The sequence below is a fragment of the Cannabis sativa genome, chromosome X, assembly GCF_029168945.1.
Source record: "Cannabis sativa cultivar Pink pepper isolate KNU-18-1 chromosome X, ASM2916894v1, whole genome shotgun sequence".
NCBI lineage: Eukaryota > Viridiplantae > Streptophyta > Magnoliopsida > Rosales > Cannabaceae > Cannabis > Cannabis sativa.
Genome location: NC_083610.1, coordinates 85,594,310 through 85,612,649, shown reverse-complemented (window position 1 = coordinate 85,612,649; position 18,340 = coordinate 85,594,310). Strand labels below are relative to the sequence as shown.

The window sequence follows — 18,340 nt, the reverse complement described above, 5'->3', positions numbered from 1 at the left end:
TCTTGCATCTCGTCATGTCTGTGTAGTTATGTCCAGTGGACGGCGAGGAGCACGATCTTAAGGATACCAATGGCCGGTCATCTTGCCAAGGAGTTGGCTAGCTAGATTTGGGTTTTAGGGGTGAGCGTTTCTAGGCTGCGTACGTTCATCTTTTGCACTTTCTTTGAGCGCCTAAGGATGTAGACCCTTGATCTGAACAATATCTCAGGCCAAGACCCTCTTGACTTTTGGCCAGACCCTATCAAGCAGTCAGGTGGCCTTCCTTCTTCTTTCTTCACATGGACTCTTCCTTTTACAGGGTTGCGCCGGCAGTCAGCATGCATGTTTTTTTTCCTTAGCTCTCAATGAAAGTACCAAAATGTTTTATCGAGTTTTTCGGCAACCAAATAATTTTAGAGCTTAAGAAAGTAGTTATAGAGTAAATAACAAAATAACAAATAAGAGATTTTTACGTGATTCATGCGTTAACTATCCTTAGTCCATGAGTCCATTTTATTAGGCTCATCGGCCGATAACTGTTTATACAAATAGAGATACAATGGACTAGAACTCATTTCCACTGTGTTCCTCTTGAAGAAGAGGAAGCTTAGTAGATATATTTTGGAGTTGATTGTAGGGTTACAAAATGTGTTTGCTTTTGATCATGAAGAATCGGTCTTCTCTCCCCAAAGAAGGTCCTCCTCTCTTGTGCTTTGTTTGGGGTATTTATAGGCCGGCTCTTTTGCATGGGATGCCTTGGACGGATCATCGTTGGGGAAAATTCCCACCGTCAGATTGGTAGGTGGCGTATTTCCCATATGGCATTTAAGGGTGTCAGACCGTACGAGTTGGGCCCTAGATGCGTGTCATCTTAGGGCTACTCCCTTTTAAATTTCCCTTATCCCTAGCCATTGGATCATTTGGGTCAGGTACATAAGGACACACATGCTCTGTATGATAGCGTGTCATGGGAGACAACCATTAACACCGTACCTACGAAAGCCTAGCTAGTCCAACGGGTCCATAGTTTGACACATATGGGTGAAACTTCCGCAGGTAAAGAGCATAACCCGGTTCACCGTGTTTCAGAATGCCTAGGGCCCTCTGAACAATCCATGCTCCTCGTGGGGGTTGATAACTTTAGCTCCTAGAATGGATGGAGACTTTATTTCACGGATGCTCTTCGCATGGCCAGCAGTCAGGGAACTTCCCTTCACGGAAACTCTTGCCGCGAAGTTGGTGTCTTTGTCTTCCCAAAACATCATTCGCGGAGATAGGGCAGTTGATGACTTCTTAACTTTTCTTGAATAAAATCCATGTCGCATGCTTACAAAAACGCATATAACACTGATGTTATCGAGTTCAAAATTGGCTCACAATGCAAACTTGTATATTATACTAGAGAATTGAGAAATGTAGTTAAGTGTGGGATGTTGGAGAACAATGCTACAACCCTTGTGGCATTATGTGCGAGTAATGGCATCCCAAAATACATGTTTTCAACACTTCTCATTAATATCATAAATTCTAAGCCGAGAGGTGACATCCGTTGTCACTCCATTTCAAATTGCTGCATCTTTAGCCGAAAATAACCATTTTCACAATGTTTGCGGGATTTTATCCTACAAACAAGGGGAATTATGTAGATATTTATATATTTGTAATTTTTTATTTATTATTCAAGATGATATACAGGATTTGTTAGTGAGACACCCCGACATGTGGGGGATCACTAACAAATCTTATTGCCTATATAATGAAAGTAAGAGGCTGAAGTAAAGAGGACCTTCTTTTTAACTTACTTGACAACTGCAAAGAACACCATATCCTTTCCTTCACCTTTTACTTGAGTCTTCCATAATTTGTCGACACCAAGTCTCCTTGACCCAAACACCATCGCTCTACACAGTTATCAAGAACCTATACCATTCTCTTAATTTTCTCACTATTATTGGTTTAATTTTCCTAGAACCTTACAACCACCAACTTTGGTCAAATTTATGAATATTGAGTCTCCCATGAGTCTTGTGTTCACGGGTCTCAATTGAGATTTTACCAAGAAATCTATTGTTGTATTATTGTCCACACACTCTTGAGAATATAACTCTAGTGTGTCGGATCAAATTAATAAAAATAAAAGTAGACATAGCCCCATTACCATCGTGACATCGAGGATGAACTACTATAAATCTCTAGTGTCCATTTTATTTATTGCGATTTTATTTAGTTAAATTAATTTATCACATTCCTCTTTATTTTTAAGATCTTCTTATATCAGTTGACGACAAACTGCGTCAACAATAGCTAAAATTACTTTGTACAAAACAACCTAAACATTATAGCTCAACATTATATGGTTGCGGTGGTGCAATGGTGGCAGTGCATGGTGGTGGTGCAGTAGTGGTGGTGCACTAGCTTGAATATGTATATTTTAGATTTAAATGGTTGTTTAAATTTGTGTATATGTGAATTGGACAATTTATTGTAGTGTGGTGGTGGTGGTGGTGGTGGTACAGTGGTTTAGATTTTTTTTTGCTTCGGTTACAAAAAACCTATTAGCGTCTGTTCAAAACTGAAGCAAAAAATATATCACTATTTGCGTCTGTGACTATGGCGTCGGTTATACCAATCGAAGCAAATTCTTTTTATCACTTGAAAATCAAAGCAAAAAGCTCTTTTTGTAGTAGTGATATAAAATGTCTAACAATAGGGCCATGGCAAATGCAGCATGTGAATTTGTATGGCTATTATCAGCTCTTAAAGAGCTCAACATTGAACACAAAGGTCCTACCTTGCTGTATTGTGATAACAAAGCTGCTCAACACATAGCAACAAATTATATCTTTCATGAAAGAACTAAACATATCAAGATAGATTGTCATTTGGTTCGAGAAAAAGTTCAGCAAGGTGTGATCAAAACCAGTCATGCCTCATCAATGGATCGGGTAGCTAATATTTTTACTAAGGTTCTCTTATTTCCTACTCAATTCAATAATTTTAAAGACAAGATAGATTTGATGAGTATTAGTTTTTCATCTTGAGAGGGAGTGTGGTGAATTAGTTAGTTGTTAGTTTAAACAGTTAGATGAGAGTTGAGTTAGTTACATTGGCAAGTGTTGATCTGTTGTAATTACTTTATAGCTTGTTTTCATCAATTGCTTGTATCCTGAGCTTGAGCTACATAAGACTCACTCCTTGTAACTCTAATTCATTCAATACAAATTCACTTTGATTGATTCATATTCTCTCCGTTTTGTAATAGTACTACACTAAACACTATTTTTAGTAAATATTTTCTAACTTTTGTTCGTACTTGATGATCAACCTCGTCAATGATTTTTGAGCGTGAACAAAAAATTATAGCACACTAAGGTTTGAGATTTTAAATTTACACCTCCACCAGCTTATCTCTTTTACACATATTTCACTCACTAGTTTTAATAATAGAAAAAAAAAATTAATCACGAGCATGCATAATTATTAAACAATTAATAAAAGGAAATTTAATCTTACGTATCCCACTCACATAAATATATTAATAACTTCATAACATAAACGTATATTACACATCGTTATCATTAATGTGAGCGACTCCTCTCATTATCAATTGATTTTGAGATGGAACCATTCAACTTATCCCAAATTCTAACCAAATGTAAGTTATTGTAGAGAGATCGATATAGCTGATAAATTAAACACAACAATATATATATATATATAGTTGTGCTTTAATAATTTATTATTTATATAAATATGATCATCAAGATCTGGCTTATAGAAGGTAGGTAGTGAGAGAAATTAAATAAGAATAATTTTAATAATTATTAGATATAATTAATTAAGGGCACTTGAGCTTGTTTCCATGGGTTCGGAGGCGAGCATAACATGGACAGAGGTTCTTATGGCCATAAGTGCCCGGAGGAACGCAGTGGCATCTCACGCAACAAGTTTTGCAAGCTCTCTTGCATCTCTTCCTCTTTGAAGCCTTCTTGCATCTATTCCCACATGCATCATTGCAATCTATTTATATAACATGTATTAATTAAACACTATTACACTCACAATTTTATAAAAAAAATTAAGCAAACCAAAGGAAATATATATATCATTAATTCTTTAAATACTCATATATAAATAACTACATATATATATATATATTTTATACTTATATGCACACCCAATTAATCAAGGACAACAACATACTGATTTTTGGAAGATGTTTTCTGTGATAAGCTACCACACTGCTTCCTTCATCAACCTGAAACCAACATAGTAAGAATATATCCATATTATATATAAATGGGACACTTTTCAATCGCAATGACTTAGTATATAGCAGGTTGTTAATAATAATAATATAAATATATATATATTTATATATTTTGTAAGTGGCTAATAATATTTTTTAAAAATTATATTATTTTTTTATACACTTGGGAACAATAATTTCAACTAATAATATTTGAAAAATTAGAAGTTATTTTTAAAAACCAACTTATTTTGGTGAAATTACTACTTTATCTTTACACATATTTATTAAATTATCAAGTCATTATCATCTTTTACTGTTAATTAGGATGGAATTAAAGAATTAATAGGTCCTAAAAAAATATGTAATTAGTTTATATATAGTTGAAGAGAAAGGCTTTAAATTTAGATTTTCACTCATGTTCATATTTTATATTACTTTAAAATTGGCATCATCAATTATATGCCATATACTTTAATGTCAGCTACATTTCTTTATTTTTATTTTTTTGAAGATTTCTTCTGTAATTTTAATAAACATTGATTAAGATTATATGAACTTTTCGAGTGAAATTGGATCTTTTTTATTTGGGATTTTTTTTTTTTGGTTTTTATCTTTTGCTCAATAATACGACAATGAAATTCTTTGAGCAAATTTCATAAAATTAGAATTGTACATTTTTTTTTTCTTCTTTTAATCTTTTAAAAGGTTTTTAAAAAACTGTTTTTTAGATACTATATGGTTTTTTTAATTTATAACACTTTCATACATAAAATAATTTTTTTCTCTAATAATTTTATTTATTTTAGGAATGAGAAAGGAATAGAAAGAATGAAAGAAAAAAGGAAAAAAAAAATTAATTGCTATGTCATCAAGTAATAGCTTAAAACAAACAAACATTAATTTTTAAATTTACTTAATAAGCACAAATATCATTTAGATTTAATCTAATGGTCAATAATAAAATCCCATGAACAGTGACGGACGCAGAATTTTTACTTTGTGGGGGCTTATTTATCATTAAAAAATATTTATACTTATATTATAATTACTCTTACTAGATTTATTTAATTTTGTGGGGGCTTTTTTATTATTTTGGTCTATAATTATCAAATTAAAAAAATTACATTTAATTTTTTAAATGACAATATTTTTATTAGTGGGGGCTATAACCCCACATTGATAAGAGTAGGTCTGTCCCTGCCCATGAATAATATCAATTAAGAGCGTGTTCATATATATAAAAATATTGTTATTATGTACTAGTGGTGCCCAACATTTTTTATAGGTGTCGTTCCACAATTGGTTAGTAATATTTTTTAAAAGTAATTCTTTTAAATTTATATTGAACTCGATATTTAATTACACTAATATATAGACACTAGTAATACTTTTATAGAATTTTCTATATAAAATATACTAGGAGATGTATGTGTGCCTATATATGGCACCCATCTTTATTGTTCTAAAGAAAATATTTCCTACTTATTCTTGTTTTTAATGTAAATTGTTAATTTCTTCCTTAATCTAATACACTTCTTTCTAATAATAATAATAATAAAAAAAAGAAAGTGTAATATTTACGAGAAATATTTGAGAATTGTATGCATGGTTTTTGGAAGCACTTAACACACTTTAAACTACAAACATATATACATTATGTATATATATATGTCCTTAGCTAGTTAATAATTCAACAATTTAAATAAATATCGATATCAGTAACTTACAGTACGACTAATAGAATTTCCAGCACTAATATTGATCGACGAAGCCTCTGCTAAAGCCTGTCAAAGAAAAGTTCATTTCAAAGTAGTGAGCATATATATATATATATATATTCATATATCAAATCTGGATAAAAATTTGCTTATGCAGTACCTGAGTCAAAAGAATGGTGGCTAAAATAAAAACCAAGAAGAGCTTCTTCATCTTAATTACTTTATTATACTCGTATACTCGGATATAAGGTTGAAGTATATATATATAGTTCTTGCTGTAATAATATATATATAATTATATATTGAAGCCAAATATGTAGTTTTTATATATTTTTACTTTGGGATCATGACATTGACACGTACGTACTCACATTTACATATTTAACCATATATAATAATTACTCTGTTTTTATCTTTCTTCACATGCATGCAATGCAAAAAGATAAGAGAGAGAGAAATAAGAGATCACATGCAAAGAGAGATCGATTAAGATTTGAGCACAGGCATCGAGTTGAGTGTTGTGGTCTGTTATAGGAAAAAGTTAGGAGCAAATTGGGAAGGAGGGACAAGTTCACTTTTGGAAGCTACGTATATATATATTTATATAATTATTTTCTTATTATCTTTACAGGTTTTGCTCGTGCATGGGAAACTAATTACAGCTATGCATTGTTTGGCTTGTTTGAAAAGTATTAAGAGAGTTATGGTCCTGTACTGTATCATATATATCCACATCCACTACTGATGACATTTTAATATGTATATAATAAAGATATATTGTCTTTTGGCCTAAGTATGAGGAAACAAATATATAGTTGACTCTATCTGAGTATTAATTAAGTTGTCCACAGCTCAGCTGGCTTGGTTGTTGGCATATATTCATTTATTGCATATATATATATATATATATATGTGCTATAGCTACGTACAATATTTCCCATTAATTCAATCTCCTAACCTCCATTTTATTGATGACTGACTGTTACGGCTAACCGATTCGAAACAAGTGATGAAATTATGATTGGATTAGAATGTTAATTATTTTAGAGGTATGTAATTGGTGGAAATAAACTTTTCTAGAGTTTTTAAACATGGTTTTGGTATAAAATGGATATGGAAAAAATTAATCCAAAACAACAATATCAAAAAACTAAATAAAAAAGCTGACAAAGCAACTTTTAATATTTTTCTTTAACAATATATTCTTAAAACCGTCTCTATTTGATGGCCTAAAATTTGACCTAAATTTTACTCAAAATAAGTAATAATATATTTAGCTTAACTTTTATACTTTGCTCTAATACTATATGTTGCAAATTAACTATAAACTCAACAAAAATATTTTATTTCACGCTATATATACGTATTTTTAACTTTCTTTTTTATTTTTATAATATCTCTTTTCTTGTTTTTATTTACTTATATATTTTTTTTTAATAATTCTTTACTTATATTTAAATCTAAGTTATTATTCATTTTTACAGGTTCTCTCTCTCCCTTTCAAAAAGTTTCTTCTCCTAATCTATTGATCACGCTTTCGGCCAACGATACTAAATCTTAAAAATGATATAAAATCAATTCGTATTAAGTTAAAATATATTTAATATCATGCATAAACTAAAAACACAAGATTTTATAAAAATTTAGCTCCATTTTTTAGTAATAGCTTACTCCCCTTCTAGTTGTATTTAACTTGGTAGTAGAACAGTAAGAAGAACTTGTTCTCTCTCGAAAGTTTTTACAAGAATTTGAGCAGCATAATAGCCTTCATGAAAATATGATTTAGATCCCTTCATAATTGAATTGCTCCACTATTTATAGGGGATAATTACAATAAAAATTAGTTTTTCAAAAGCTGTAGAACCATAAAAATAAGAAATAAATGACTTTCTTAAACTGTGAGAAATATATAAGAAAATCCTCTAAAATTGGGATTCGATTACATGTATAAAAGGAAATTATCTTTAATGAATCTACCTCATGTGTTTTTCCTTGGTCTTGTCGCATGATGTGCTGACTACATCTCTCCGAGCAAGTCAACTTCGTCCATCTTGTACGACGAGCTTTACCTTATTTATTATTGCATCTGAAAAGTTGAATGTCTTGGGCAGACACTCGAAAGAACGTTTCCCCCTCCCAGGTCTCAGTGACATGACACATGTCACCCAAAGAAACATGCCACGTCACTTGGACAAGATTCGGGATAATATTTGCCCCCAAGTCCGCGTGAGAACTTTGGTTGGTGTGTGGACTTTCCTGGCCCACGTACTACGTGAATGTGGTGACACGTGTTGTATGGGTAATCATGGCAAACAAGGTTGTCGCTTTAAATTTTTTAAAGCATCTTTTCAAATATTTGATGCATTTGATGCTCTGATATGGATTATCGTGTCTTAGGGGCATGCACAGACGATTGTACTTATGTAGAGTACTCATTACAAATTGTTTTGGGGGAAACAATCATTTTGTTTGGGCGCCCAAATTACGGTTATATCCCCTGAAACTTTTATATAAAAAAAGGCTCATTTGGCACTTTTACATCTTTTAAATCTCTTAAGAACTAGAGAGCATTCCCATTCCCTTAGATTTTCAAGAGTACATTTGGACATTTCAACCAGCATCTCTAACAGTGAGTATGTTAATTTATGTACATTTTTACTTTATTTTCTTGCATTTGATATTATACATTTTTCTGCAAAAAATCTGGATTTATGCCATTGTTGTTCTTCACTACTGTTTGAATTTATTTTGATTATTGTTGCTGAATATGCTTGTGTGGGGCTTAATTGTTGAATTATTGAACATATACATGTTTTTCTTAAGAAAATTCATTGAAATGAGGCTCATCCAGTACTTTGGCAATTTTTGGATGTTTACCCAATCTTTGAATCAAGTTCTTCGTCATTTGGATGGAGTTCTTCCATCGATCTAGGCATTTGTCTGGTCAGAATAAACAAGTTGTTTCCATTTGAACTCTTCATTTCTGTTCAGTACTTACCTTCCCTTCTTCTTTTGTAGATTAATTCAGGCGAATATTGGGGAGGTAATAATTGTATTGATAAAGACCATTTACAATTACTTTTTGAGGACTAACCAAAAGCATATGCAAAGTCTATTATTTCAAACGATAATTCTTCCTCTTGCTTCAAAAAGTGGGAAGTATTAAGTGACGATTCTATGCCTACGATACCTCTCGTCCAACATCATTTTTATCCAGACCAGATTGGAGGCAGTGTGTACGGGAGGTATGTTTGAGAGTACAATAGAGGCTTAAGGAGGTTTTTACCCTCTATAACTAGACGTACGTTGTTCACGTAAGCCTCCCAAATACTTTGCTAGAGGCGGATACTAAACCTTCACTCTGATCCAGGGTCAAGGCAGAAACTGCCAGTACTGTCGTAGAGCATCCTTCATCGAGCTATCCATTCTGCTCAAGAAAAGTGACTCGTACCAAGAAAATTGTCCAAAAAATTAGCACAAGAGACTTGGAGTACATCCAGCTAATGGCCAGGCAACATAAACTGGGTGTTGAAAACTCTGAAAGAGAAGACGCCTTGCTCGTAGGGGACCCAGAGGTTCAAGAAGTTGAAGAGTAGGTTGAAAATGATAGGTTTGCCTTCATGCCTTTTGAAGGTGCCGGTTGGGGGTTGGAGGATGAGTGACCTTTTGACTTTTGAGGTTGTCTGTTTACCATAGACAATGACTATACAAATGAAGAGTTTGACGAGGCCGAACCATCCAAACATCAGGAGGCTGAAGCCCCAATGTGGGTTTCCTCGCCATCTGAATTGACTAAGAGGCACCTTCAAAACTTGGACAAGAAGGGCCTTCTTGGTGACGTACATGTCTTCCTTCCCTTTGAGGGACAACTCCTCAATGATCCGGGCAAAGGGATGTGCACATGGTCCTACACGCATGCCAAGCATGGTGTCCTCCTGCCACTTCACTCATACTTTGTGAAGTTTGTTGACTACTAAAAAATCTCCCAACGCAGTTCATGCTGAAGAGAATAAATATTTAGCTATAATGTTTGTCCTCTATGCGCAACGAGAATGGGGAGAACCTTTTGTGCACGACATAAATTGGTTCTTTGAAATTAAGCCCTCCCCACATCATGAGCGCTTAGGATCTTCTACTTTTCACAGCTGGAGTGTTCATGGCTGATCGGCATAAATGAGAAATGTGTCAATAAAATTAGTGGTTTCATTTGAAACTACTATATAATCACCAAGATGATGATCAAATTTTTAGCTTTTTTAGCAGACAAAAACATACATCCGATTCGCTTTCACACTTGGCCTTTGGGACAGGGCCCAAGCCATTTTAAATTTATCTAATTCTACTTGGCATATTGTATTATTGACATCCCCCAAGAATTTATCCAAGAATGGACTCTATCCGAGCCCAGACAATTTGTTCTTCGAGAAGCCATCTGTGTTGGTCAAGCCATCCTCTCCCAAGAAGAAAAAGACCAAAGCCAACAGGGTTAAGGCTTTGCCTGTGGAATAACCCATTCGCCTCAGGGATCTTGAGGAAGAACCTATTCGCAGGGTTGTGCAAAATGTTGAAGGGAAAGGAAAGGCCATCCTCGAAGAAATTGAAGAAGAATCCTCACATGATGATGCTCCTTCAATTCTTGTCCGGGAGAGTACTCCTGCAGAAGTTCAGGGTATATATTATTAACAAGTTGTGCCATTTTATTATCCTGACCATCATTCTGATAGTTTTTTCTATTTTTATGTAGAATATCGAGAAAACTAAAGTCCTCGTTCAAAAGGAAGTTGGGCGGTACCTCAAGCAAGGAAAACCCACGAAAAGTGCAGAAAATTGATCCTAAGGTCTCTTCTAGAGATGGGGTGGTCGTCATCAACATTGATCAGGAGATGGCCAAAACCAAATCCTTAGCAACCAAGAACTTAAAGGGCTCGCCCTTAGCTCTTGCCCCACTGACTCAAAAACCAAAGGACAAAGCTATAGCCACTGTGTCTGCAGAGCTAAAGCATGTCGAGGACATCTACAATAACTACCAGGAAATGTTCCGTGTGATGGCCGAGGAGCTACTAAGAGGAACAGACATTCTTCCGACTGACTTCCCAATGGGGAATCTACTTAAGGATTGCACGAAGGTATTGCCTTCTACTGTTCATATTTTATGTCTGCCCAATCCATTTCATGTATTTTAACTTGGCTTTGTTTACTTCTAGCTAAACTTACAGGCGGGCTATATCTATTCTCGGACAAAAGCCATGGCCAAGGAGTCCGTGACTATAAAGTAGAAATTGGGAAGGTTCAAAAGGAATTGGCTAAGAAGGAGAAGGCCCTGAAGCAAGCCAACCAAGATTTGACTGAGCAAAAGAAGAAGGTCAAGGAGCTGACCCAACAGATAGCCAACACTCTGTCAACTGCCTAGTTGGAGAAAGACCTCGAGGAGCTTAATCGGGACAACAATGGGTTGAAGACTGAAAAGGAAGGGTTCTAGACTCTGCTCAAAAAGAATAAAGAGTGAATCTCTGAGCTAGAGACTGCTCAAGCTAAAGCTGACAAAGAAATCAAGACCCTTATGAACATCAGCACAGAGATCTTCTATGAGTTTTGGATAGTTAATCATGCGGCCAGCTTTGACTATTTAAAGGATGACAAGGCCTTCATGTTTGCTTGAGCAGAGGAGATAAAGGCCAAACACATCAAAGAGGCAGCCAAGTTGAAACTTCTACCATGCCAGCGATTTCATATCCTAACTTATCGGTGGCCGACCAAGATGATACCCATAACTCTCTCAACCCGGCAACTCCAATGGATTTTTAAACTATTTTACTTTTGAATAGTTGTACAGCCTTCAAGCCTTTATTTTTAGAAAAATTTCGGCCAAATTACATTTATCCTTGGTTTCTCTTTTTAAGACAAATGGATAACCAGACAGCTTTCAAACTCAAACTTAATTCGTGCTTTTTTTCCTTGGTTTTTAATTTGAACTTATTAATTTTTCTTCAAATTTTTATTGTTTGTTATTTACTTATTTCAATTTTGTATGGATATAGGTGCCCTCAAAGTGATCAAGCAAACTTTTGACTCTCGGTCACTTACAATTCATTCTTCCTTTTTTTTATTTATCTGATCCCTTTACTTTGGGCGGACCTTCCTGTGCATATTAAGTAATTTTTTATTTGTTGAAATTCATCAAAATACATGTGTTAAGTAAAACAGACACAATTTGAACGATAAAAATTGTTTTATTTGATTTACTGGTCGATATGTGTGGTTACTTAAAAGTAACTTACATTTATTAAAGTTGTTACATGATTTGAACGGATCTTTAGCTTTAATTAAAAATGAACATAAAAATAAAAGGTACTTTGAAATTAGTCAACAGACCTTAGTACAGAAATTTCAATCAACCTTTGCACGGTAACTGCACACAAGGCCATCACTTAGAAGTGATGTTTCATTGGTAGTATTTTCTTAAATATTCACCGTTCCAGTACCTTGGTACCAAAATTATTGTATCGACCAATCTTATGGGTCTTGACTCTGTGACTTCGGTTACCTGATATGGACCTTTCCAATTGGGCCCAAGCACGCCAGCCGCATTGTCTTTGGAGTTTAAGAATACTCGCCTGAGCAGCATATATCCTACAAAGAATTTCCTCTCTCTCACTTGTTTGTTGAAGTACCAAACTACATTTTTTTGATTGACTTTTAACTTCAAGTTTGTCAGGTCTCTTCATTCTTCAATTTTATCAAGTGCTTCTGTTAAAAGAGCATGGTTCATTTCTTGGTCGTATGTCAACCTTCTGTGGGACGAAGGATCCAACTCCACGAGCAACAATGCCTCATAGTCTTAGGCCATGGAAAATGGGGTTTTCCCGGTAGCAGTTTTTTCTATGGTTCTATACAACAAAAGTACTTCAGGTAATTCTTCAAACTAATTACCCTTAGCTTCTTTAGCCTTTTCTTTAAGGTGTCCTTCCGAGTTTTATTATCTACTTCGAACTGACCATTAGCTTGAGGGTGTGTGACTGGCAAGAAGCTTTAGATGATTCCCTACTTGAGGTAGAAGTCTGTGAACATTTGGATATCTAACTGCTTTCCATCGTCTGAAACAATTTTTTAAAGAAGTCTGAACCGCCATATTATATTTTTCACTGCAAAATCTAACACTTTTCTGGAAGTGAATTGTTTTCAATGGTTCGTCCTTCGCCCACTTTTTAAAGTAATCAACAACCACTACTGCATACTACACTCCACCTTTTCCTTTAGGTAGTTGCCTGATCAGATCTATTCCCTAAACTACAAATGGCCATGGACTTTGCATCTGTCATCTCAATTTTTGTCCTCGTGACGTGGCATACCTACGTGGACAGAACTAGTGCCACATGGTAGTAAAACTCACTAAAAGGAAAGCCAAATCAGCATCCAAGCAAACAAAGACCCCGGTACCCAAACGGAGATCAAGTTACAGACCAGCTCCCTCTTAAGAGCTAGCCAGCCCTATGGCCGGCCAGCTTAGGGACAACACCATGGCTAGCCAGCCTTGCCACCACAGGGTCCTGGCCGACCAAGGAGTGCTCTGTAGGCCTTGATGGACACTTCTACACGTAGACAACATAATGGGTTGTGAATTGGGCCCTAAAAGCCCAGTTGAATGGCTGAATAATATCTGGAATCAAGGGCACTTTGGTCTTTTATAAATATCTAACTAACTAAACAATTGCTAAGGGATTTGAGTTGTAAACCTAGGGTTTAAGGCCTCCTATATAAGGGCATTAACCTTTAACTGAAAACCTAAGTTACCTCTAAGTTGGAAACCTGATCTCAAACCCTAAGTGTCTGACAAACTCTCTCTTTCTCCCTCATCCTCTCTCTCACACGCCTACCTTAGGCTGTCCAACACTTTTCTTCCAAGCATTAATTCATACATTGTAATCCTAAGGGTACTATAGCAGATCTCACCTATAGCGATATGGATAGTAATTCCCTCAGTATAATACAACTAAAGGGGAAGTATGTCATTCTTATTTGTACACACACGTGGCAAGCATCAAATCTACACGACCCTAGTGTCTGTTGATCATTTTTTGAGGTCAACAGTTTGGTGCTTTCATTGAGAGCATGAATATCGTGATCTAATCAAATGCCATGGTGAACACAAGAAGAACTCCTATTGCACCATCTGCATCTTCGGGTCTCCCTCAAGACCCACAGATCGTAGATTTAGATACCCAAGTTCTAGTCACAAATTGAATCCCCATGAATACTGTAGATGTGGTGAATCCAGTCACCACAACATGCGCAACAAGTCTGGCCAACCCGATGTGAGCATCTCGGTGGATCCAAGTAGCAGGCCCACGCCTCCAAGAGTAGATCCACCATTGGCGCCTCCCACTAAATGAAGGACCCAGGAGCGGCAGCCCCTTGGGACAACAACTGGACCTCAACTGTAGATTTAACTGTAAAACCACGTAAAAATATCTGGAATTATTTAATCATTTATTATTATTTTTGTGATATATCTATTACGTAAAGGCTCATTATTTTTAGTTAACGAAAATTTGCGTTAACAAATACTATATAAGGATACCATCTTTATAAGTCTACTGCAAAAAAAAGTTTAAAATAATTAAAACAAAAACATTATTAATTAATAAAATATATCAAAACATATAAAAATAAATACACAAAACAATCAAGTGTTACAGATTAAACAACAAAAAAAACTACTAAAAATATAATTAAAATATATCTTATTTATTTTTTTAATATTTTTTATTATATTTAAATAAAAATAAATAATTTTTTAGTATATATAAATATAATTAAATTTGATCGATTTTTAATTTGATTTTGAGATTAACATCCAATAACTGATCCAATTTAATTAAAAGCCAACTTTTAACATCCAATTCAATACAATTGTAATTAAATATCTAATTTTTTATAATTAGATTAAATTGAATCGATTCAATTTAATTGGATTGAATTTTACCTACTCTAAACCATACATGGGTTAAAATTGAAAATTTAGCACTTAACATTTATTGACATATATTAATCAGATATTTAATTTGCACAGGGAGGAAAGTCAGGTTCGAGGAGACCAATTCACAATGTTTAGTAAACATGGTAAAGGAAAGTATTGAAAACTGGCAATAATATTTTTTAACGCATTAAATTGTTTGAGTGGCAATTACAAAGCAATTCAACTTGTATTATGGTGGAACCATTAAAATACAATGTTGAATAGAATAAATCGGTATAAATATATTAATCCATATACCAGCTAAGTAGGATTTGAACATGTGAGTCACTTTTACATAAATATACATATGTTGATGCTTTATTATTGGTTGCAAAAACTTCCCTCAACAAAAGAGATTTAGATTTAGCTTAAAAACGAGCCCAGCATCGCGTGCATTGTGCTGCACAATCTCCCTTGCAGTCAATGTTGTAACCCAATAGTCTTGGATTTCGAAGAAGAAGGTTTCGAAGAGTTTTTCCTTTGATTTCCCATTCCTTCTCCAAAACCTGCACATTGACTTTTACCTCATCTTCTAGATCACATCCAAGAACTTCAGGAAACTTTTTAAGCACCTTCGCGAGATCATCTTCTGATAGGTTCAAATTTCTTAAGTAGTCCAAAATTTCATTCACAAGTTCAAGTTTCGGAACAACCTTTTTGCGTTCTTCACCCCAGTAAGGCGAGTGTATCTGGCCAAAAGCTTTTCCAAGAATTTTATCTGCTTCCTCATTGCTGAATTTATATGTACACAGAGCTTCCCTGCATGCTTCCCACTGCTTTTTATCTTCTTCAGTTACGATCATATTCTCAATTTGTGCAGTTGACTTTAATACCCATTTCTTTGAAGAACACGATGTCCAAGAGACTTTGACTCCATTCTGACAATGACTATTTACATTGAGCAATGCAATATTTCCTGTGGTTGTGCCTGTTACAACATCAGTCTGCAAAAAGATCTTAAAAAACAATGCCAGATTTCACCAAGACCAAGTAGATGTAAAGATACAGAAAATATGTGTAAAATATCCTAAATAGTGCAACTAAGAATGGCTGAAGCAGATAAGGATACATTAGATCAAGCTGGAAGTTTATACAATAAACGTAATAATCATCGAAGATACTATGAGATAAGTAGCAACATAAGAAGTTCCCCAGAGTATGCTTTAAGACTACATATATAGTTCAAAGTCTTCCACCAGATTCTTCAGTTTGTTTATTCATCCTTTCAGGAGGGTCTTAACATAATTTAGGTGTGTTATATACGAAACAGTTATCATACTAACCATACAATTATATCAAAGTAACATATTAAAGCTTGCAATCGAAGTTCTTATAGTTTTGAAAATCAACGACACATTCGAAAATCTCAAGTTTGATACAATGGCCAAATAATGTACAGACAAAAAAAATTGGTACTTACTGTCGAAAAGACTGTCCGTGGTGCATACTTGTAGGTCAGTAAAGGAGAAGCAAGTGACTTTCCTAGCATCCCTGCACTGTTATAATGTAAATACTCGTGAATCGAACAAAAGGGCAATGACATGAAAACAATGGCATATCTCATGAAAGAGTATAATATTTGAATACAGAATTAGAAAATAAAAATGTGCACATTGGCACTCATGACTCGATTATTGTAACTATCTGGAAACTGAACGCGAATACACAATTGGTAGAGCATAAGTAATTGACATTCCACATGCTAGACCATACATAATTGAATATTTAAAACCCTGTCTATAAAATACCCATACTTTATATTTTAACAAGAACTCTTTGGTCCACAACACATTAAATGAAGAAGAAACAGATTGTGTTTTTCTTGTTAGATATGAAATGTAGTTGTCATTTTGCTAAGAAGTAAGAAATAGCCAGATCATTGAAGTAAAAGAATTAGCTGCAGTTACTCAGTAGGAGAAAGTAAGAAAAATTAATTAAGCTTCTCTCTGGGATTCTGTCGAAAAGTAAAAATATTACAAGTTCTAGGCAAAGCTTTCTTTTTGTTCTTTTGGTGATTTTATTATTTTTTCCTCCTTTCTTTAATTGCCCTTCTCAATTAATAAAGGCAAGAAAAAAAGTTCTTCACTGTTACTATTTGGATTCGTTGTGCCACTTTCTTTTCAATATTTAAGGGAAATAGTGTAAAGTGTCAAACAAACCCACAAGTAACAACTCTTAACCCGCATATGCATTATAAACATAAGAACTTAAAGTTAAAAGAATTATGTGAGCAATCCAATACAGAAATAGAGTTAAACTAGTGGACAGTACAGTCTTAATGATGCTCCTTTTATGCTCAAAGATCTCTATGCTATTAAGCCTGCGAAAAACATTACCAAGAAAAAAACCCTGCAATTTTCATTCTTATAAAAGAACTACGCATCATAATTTAGCTTTGTTGAAGTTAATGAAGTTATATAGCCAAAAATTTAAAACCCTTTTACAGGATTTCGAACACCTTTCTCCAATGTTCCAACCCCATTTTGTGGTCGAAAATTGGAAATTTCAATTGTAGATTTTGTGGGTCTTAAAATTACAAGATTTGCAACACCTTAGACATTAAAGAAAATCCCACAAGAAAAGAAATCACACAAATATAACTATACATATATATAACTAAACCTTTCACAGACAACGAGCATCCTTATATTGTGCTTATTCATTCATGAAATAACAGAAAGAAAAAACCAAAACAAAAATATTAAAATTGGTGACCACAACAACAACTGCAGGTGAGGCAGGATTCAGGAAAGAGCTTCAAAATTTCTACTTTTACAGATAAATACATAGCTTAGGTTAAGTAGAGGCCAAAACAAGTGAAGATGAGTACCTAAAGGAGGTGCATAGACCCAGGAAGGAGCTAACTGAGAAAAGAGATTTGAGAATCCAGAGATTTTGGTTGGTGTGGATATGTAGCCTCTCCGATGATTCCAAATACTCTTCAGTGGTTAAAAAAATTCTAATTAATCAATTTATTTATGGGGTATTTAAATGAAAGATTATTTTTTTTCAAATTTTATATTTATATATATTTTTTTAATAAATTTTAGGAATTTTTTCATTTTTACACTTTATTTATTTATTTATTTATTTTTTTTGTATTTTTACAGAATTTTACATAAAATCTCTTATTGCAACTTAAATTGCAACAAAAAATCGTATAAAAACCCTATTGCAACTAGCGTCAACCACTTTAGAAACCCAAACCCTAAATTTAAAAAAAAAAGATTAAAAAAACAACATATGGGGTAATTTCTCTAAATATTATATTTATATTTTAATATACTTTCTCTACTTGATTTTTGTTTTTTTTTTTTTGAATAATTTACGGCATAAATATTTAAGTTTAATTTTTAGCTCTAAATAAGTAATCAA

General features: G+C 33.9%; 2 protein-coding genes across 3 annotated transcripts; both read right to left on the bottom strand.

Annotated features, from left to right (window-relative positions):
• Positions 1-3,495: 3,495 nt before the first annotated feature.
• LOC115703246 (gibberellin-regulated protein 9) lies at positions 3,496-6,443 on the bottom strand. The gene is made up of 4 exons (XM_030630764.2): positions 6,110-6,443; positions 5,959-6,015; positions 4,183-4,237; positions 3,496-3,999 (listed from the first exon to the last, which is right to left on the bottom strand). Exons 1-4 carry the CDS (start codon positions 6,158-6,160, stop codon positions 3,818-3,820), a joined length of 345 nt encoding a protein of 114 aa, XP_030486624.1. The 5' UTR covers positions 6,161-6,443; the 3' UTR covers positions 3,496-3,817.
• Positions 6,444-15,080: 8,637 nt separating this feature from the next.
• LOC115702344 (uncharacterized) lies at positions 15,081-17,956 on the bottom strand. 2 transcript variants are annotated; one of them, XM_030629806.2, is made up of 3 exons: positions 17,796-17,956; positions 16,386-16,461; positions 15,081-15,909 (listed from the first exon to the last, which is right to left on the bottom strand). In XM_030629806.2, the coding sequence occupies exons 2-3, from the start codon at positions 16,452-16,454 to the stop codon at positions 15,334-15,336; spliced, it is 645 nt and encodes a 214-aa protein (XP_030485666.1). In that variant the 5' UTR covers positions 16,455-16,461; positions 17,796-17,956; the 3' UTR covers positions 15,081-15,333. The 2 variants fall into 2 exon arrangements, with proteins under 2 accessions (XP_030485666.1, XP_030485667.1); XM_030629807.2 differs by having other exon boundaries at positions 16,386-16,456; positions 17,796-17,933.
• Between the last annotated feature and the right edge of the window lie 384 nt (positions 17,957-18,340).

Excerpts from the sequence above, each read along its gene's own strand:
- LOC115703246 (XM_030630764.2), bottom strand. The coding sequence starts at position 6,160 with ATGAAGAAGCTCTTCTTGGTTTTTATTTTAGCCACCATTCTTTTGACT. Across the intron at positions 6,016-6,109 it reads CCACCATTCTTTTGACTCAG|GCTTTAGCAGAGGCTTCGTC; the intron begins GTACTGCATAAG and ends TTTCTTTGACAG. Across the intron at positions 4,238-5,958 it reads GAAATTCTATTAGTCGTACT|GTTGATGAAGGAAGCAGTGT; the intron begins GTAAGTTACTGA and ends TGTTGGTTTCAG.
- LOC115702344 (XM_030629806.2), bottom strand. The coding sequence starts at position 16,454 with ATGCTAGGAAAGTCACTTGCTTCTCCTTTACTGACCTACAAGTATGCA. Across the intron at positions 15,910-16,385 it reads CACGGACAGTCTTTTCGACA|ACTGATGTTGTAACAGGCAC; the intron begins GTAAGTACCAAT and ends ATCTTTTTGCAG.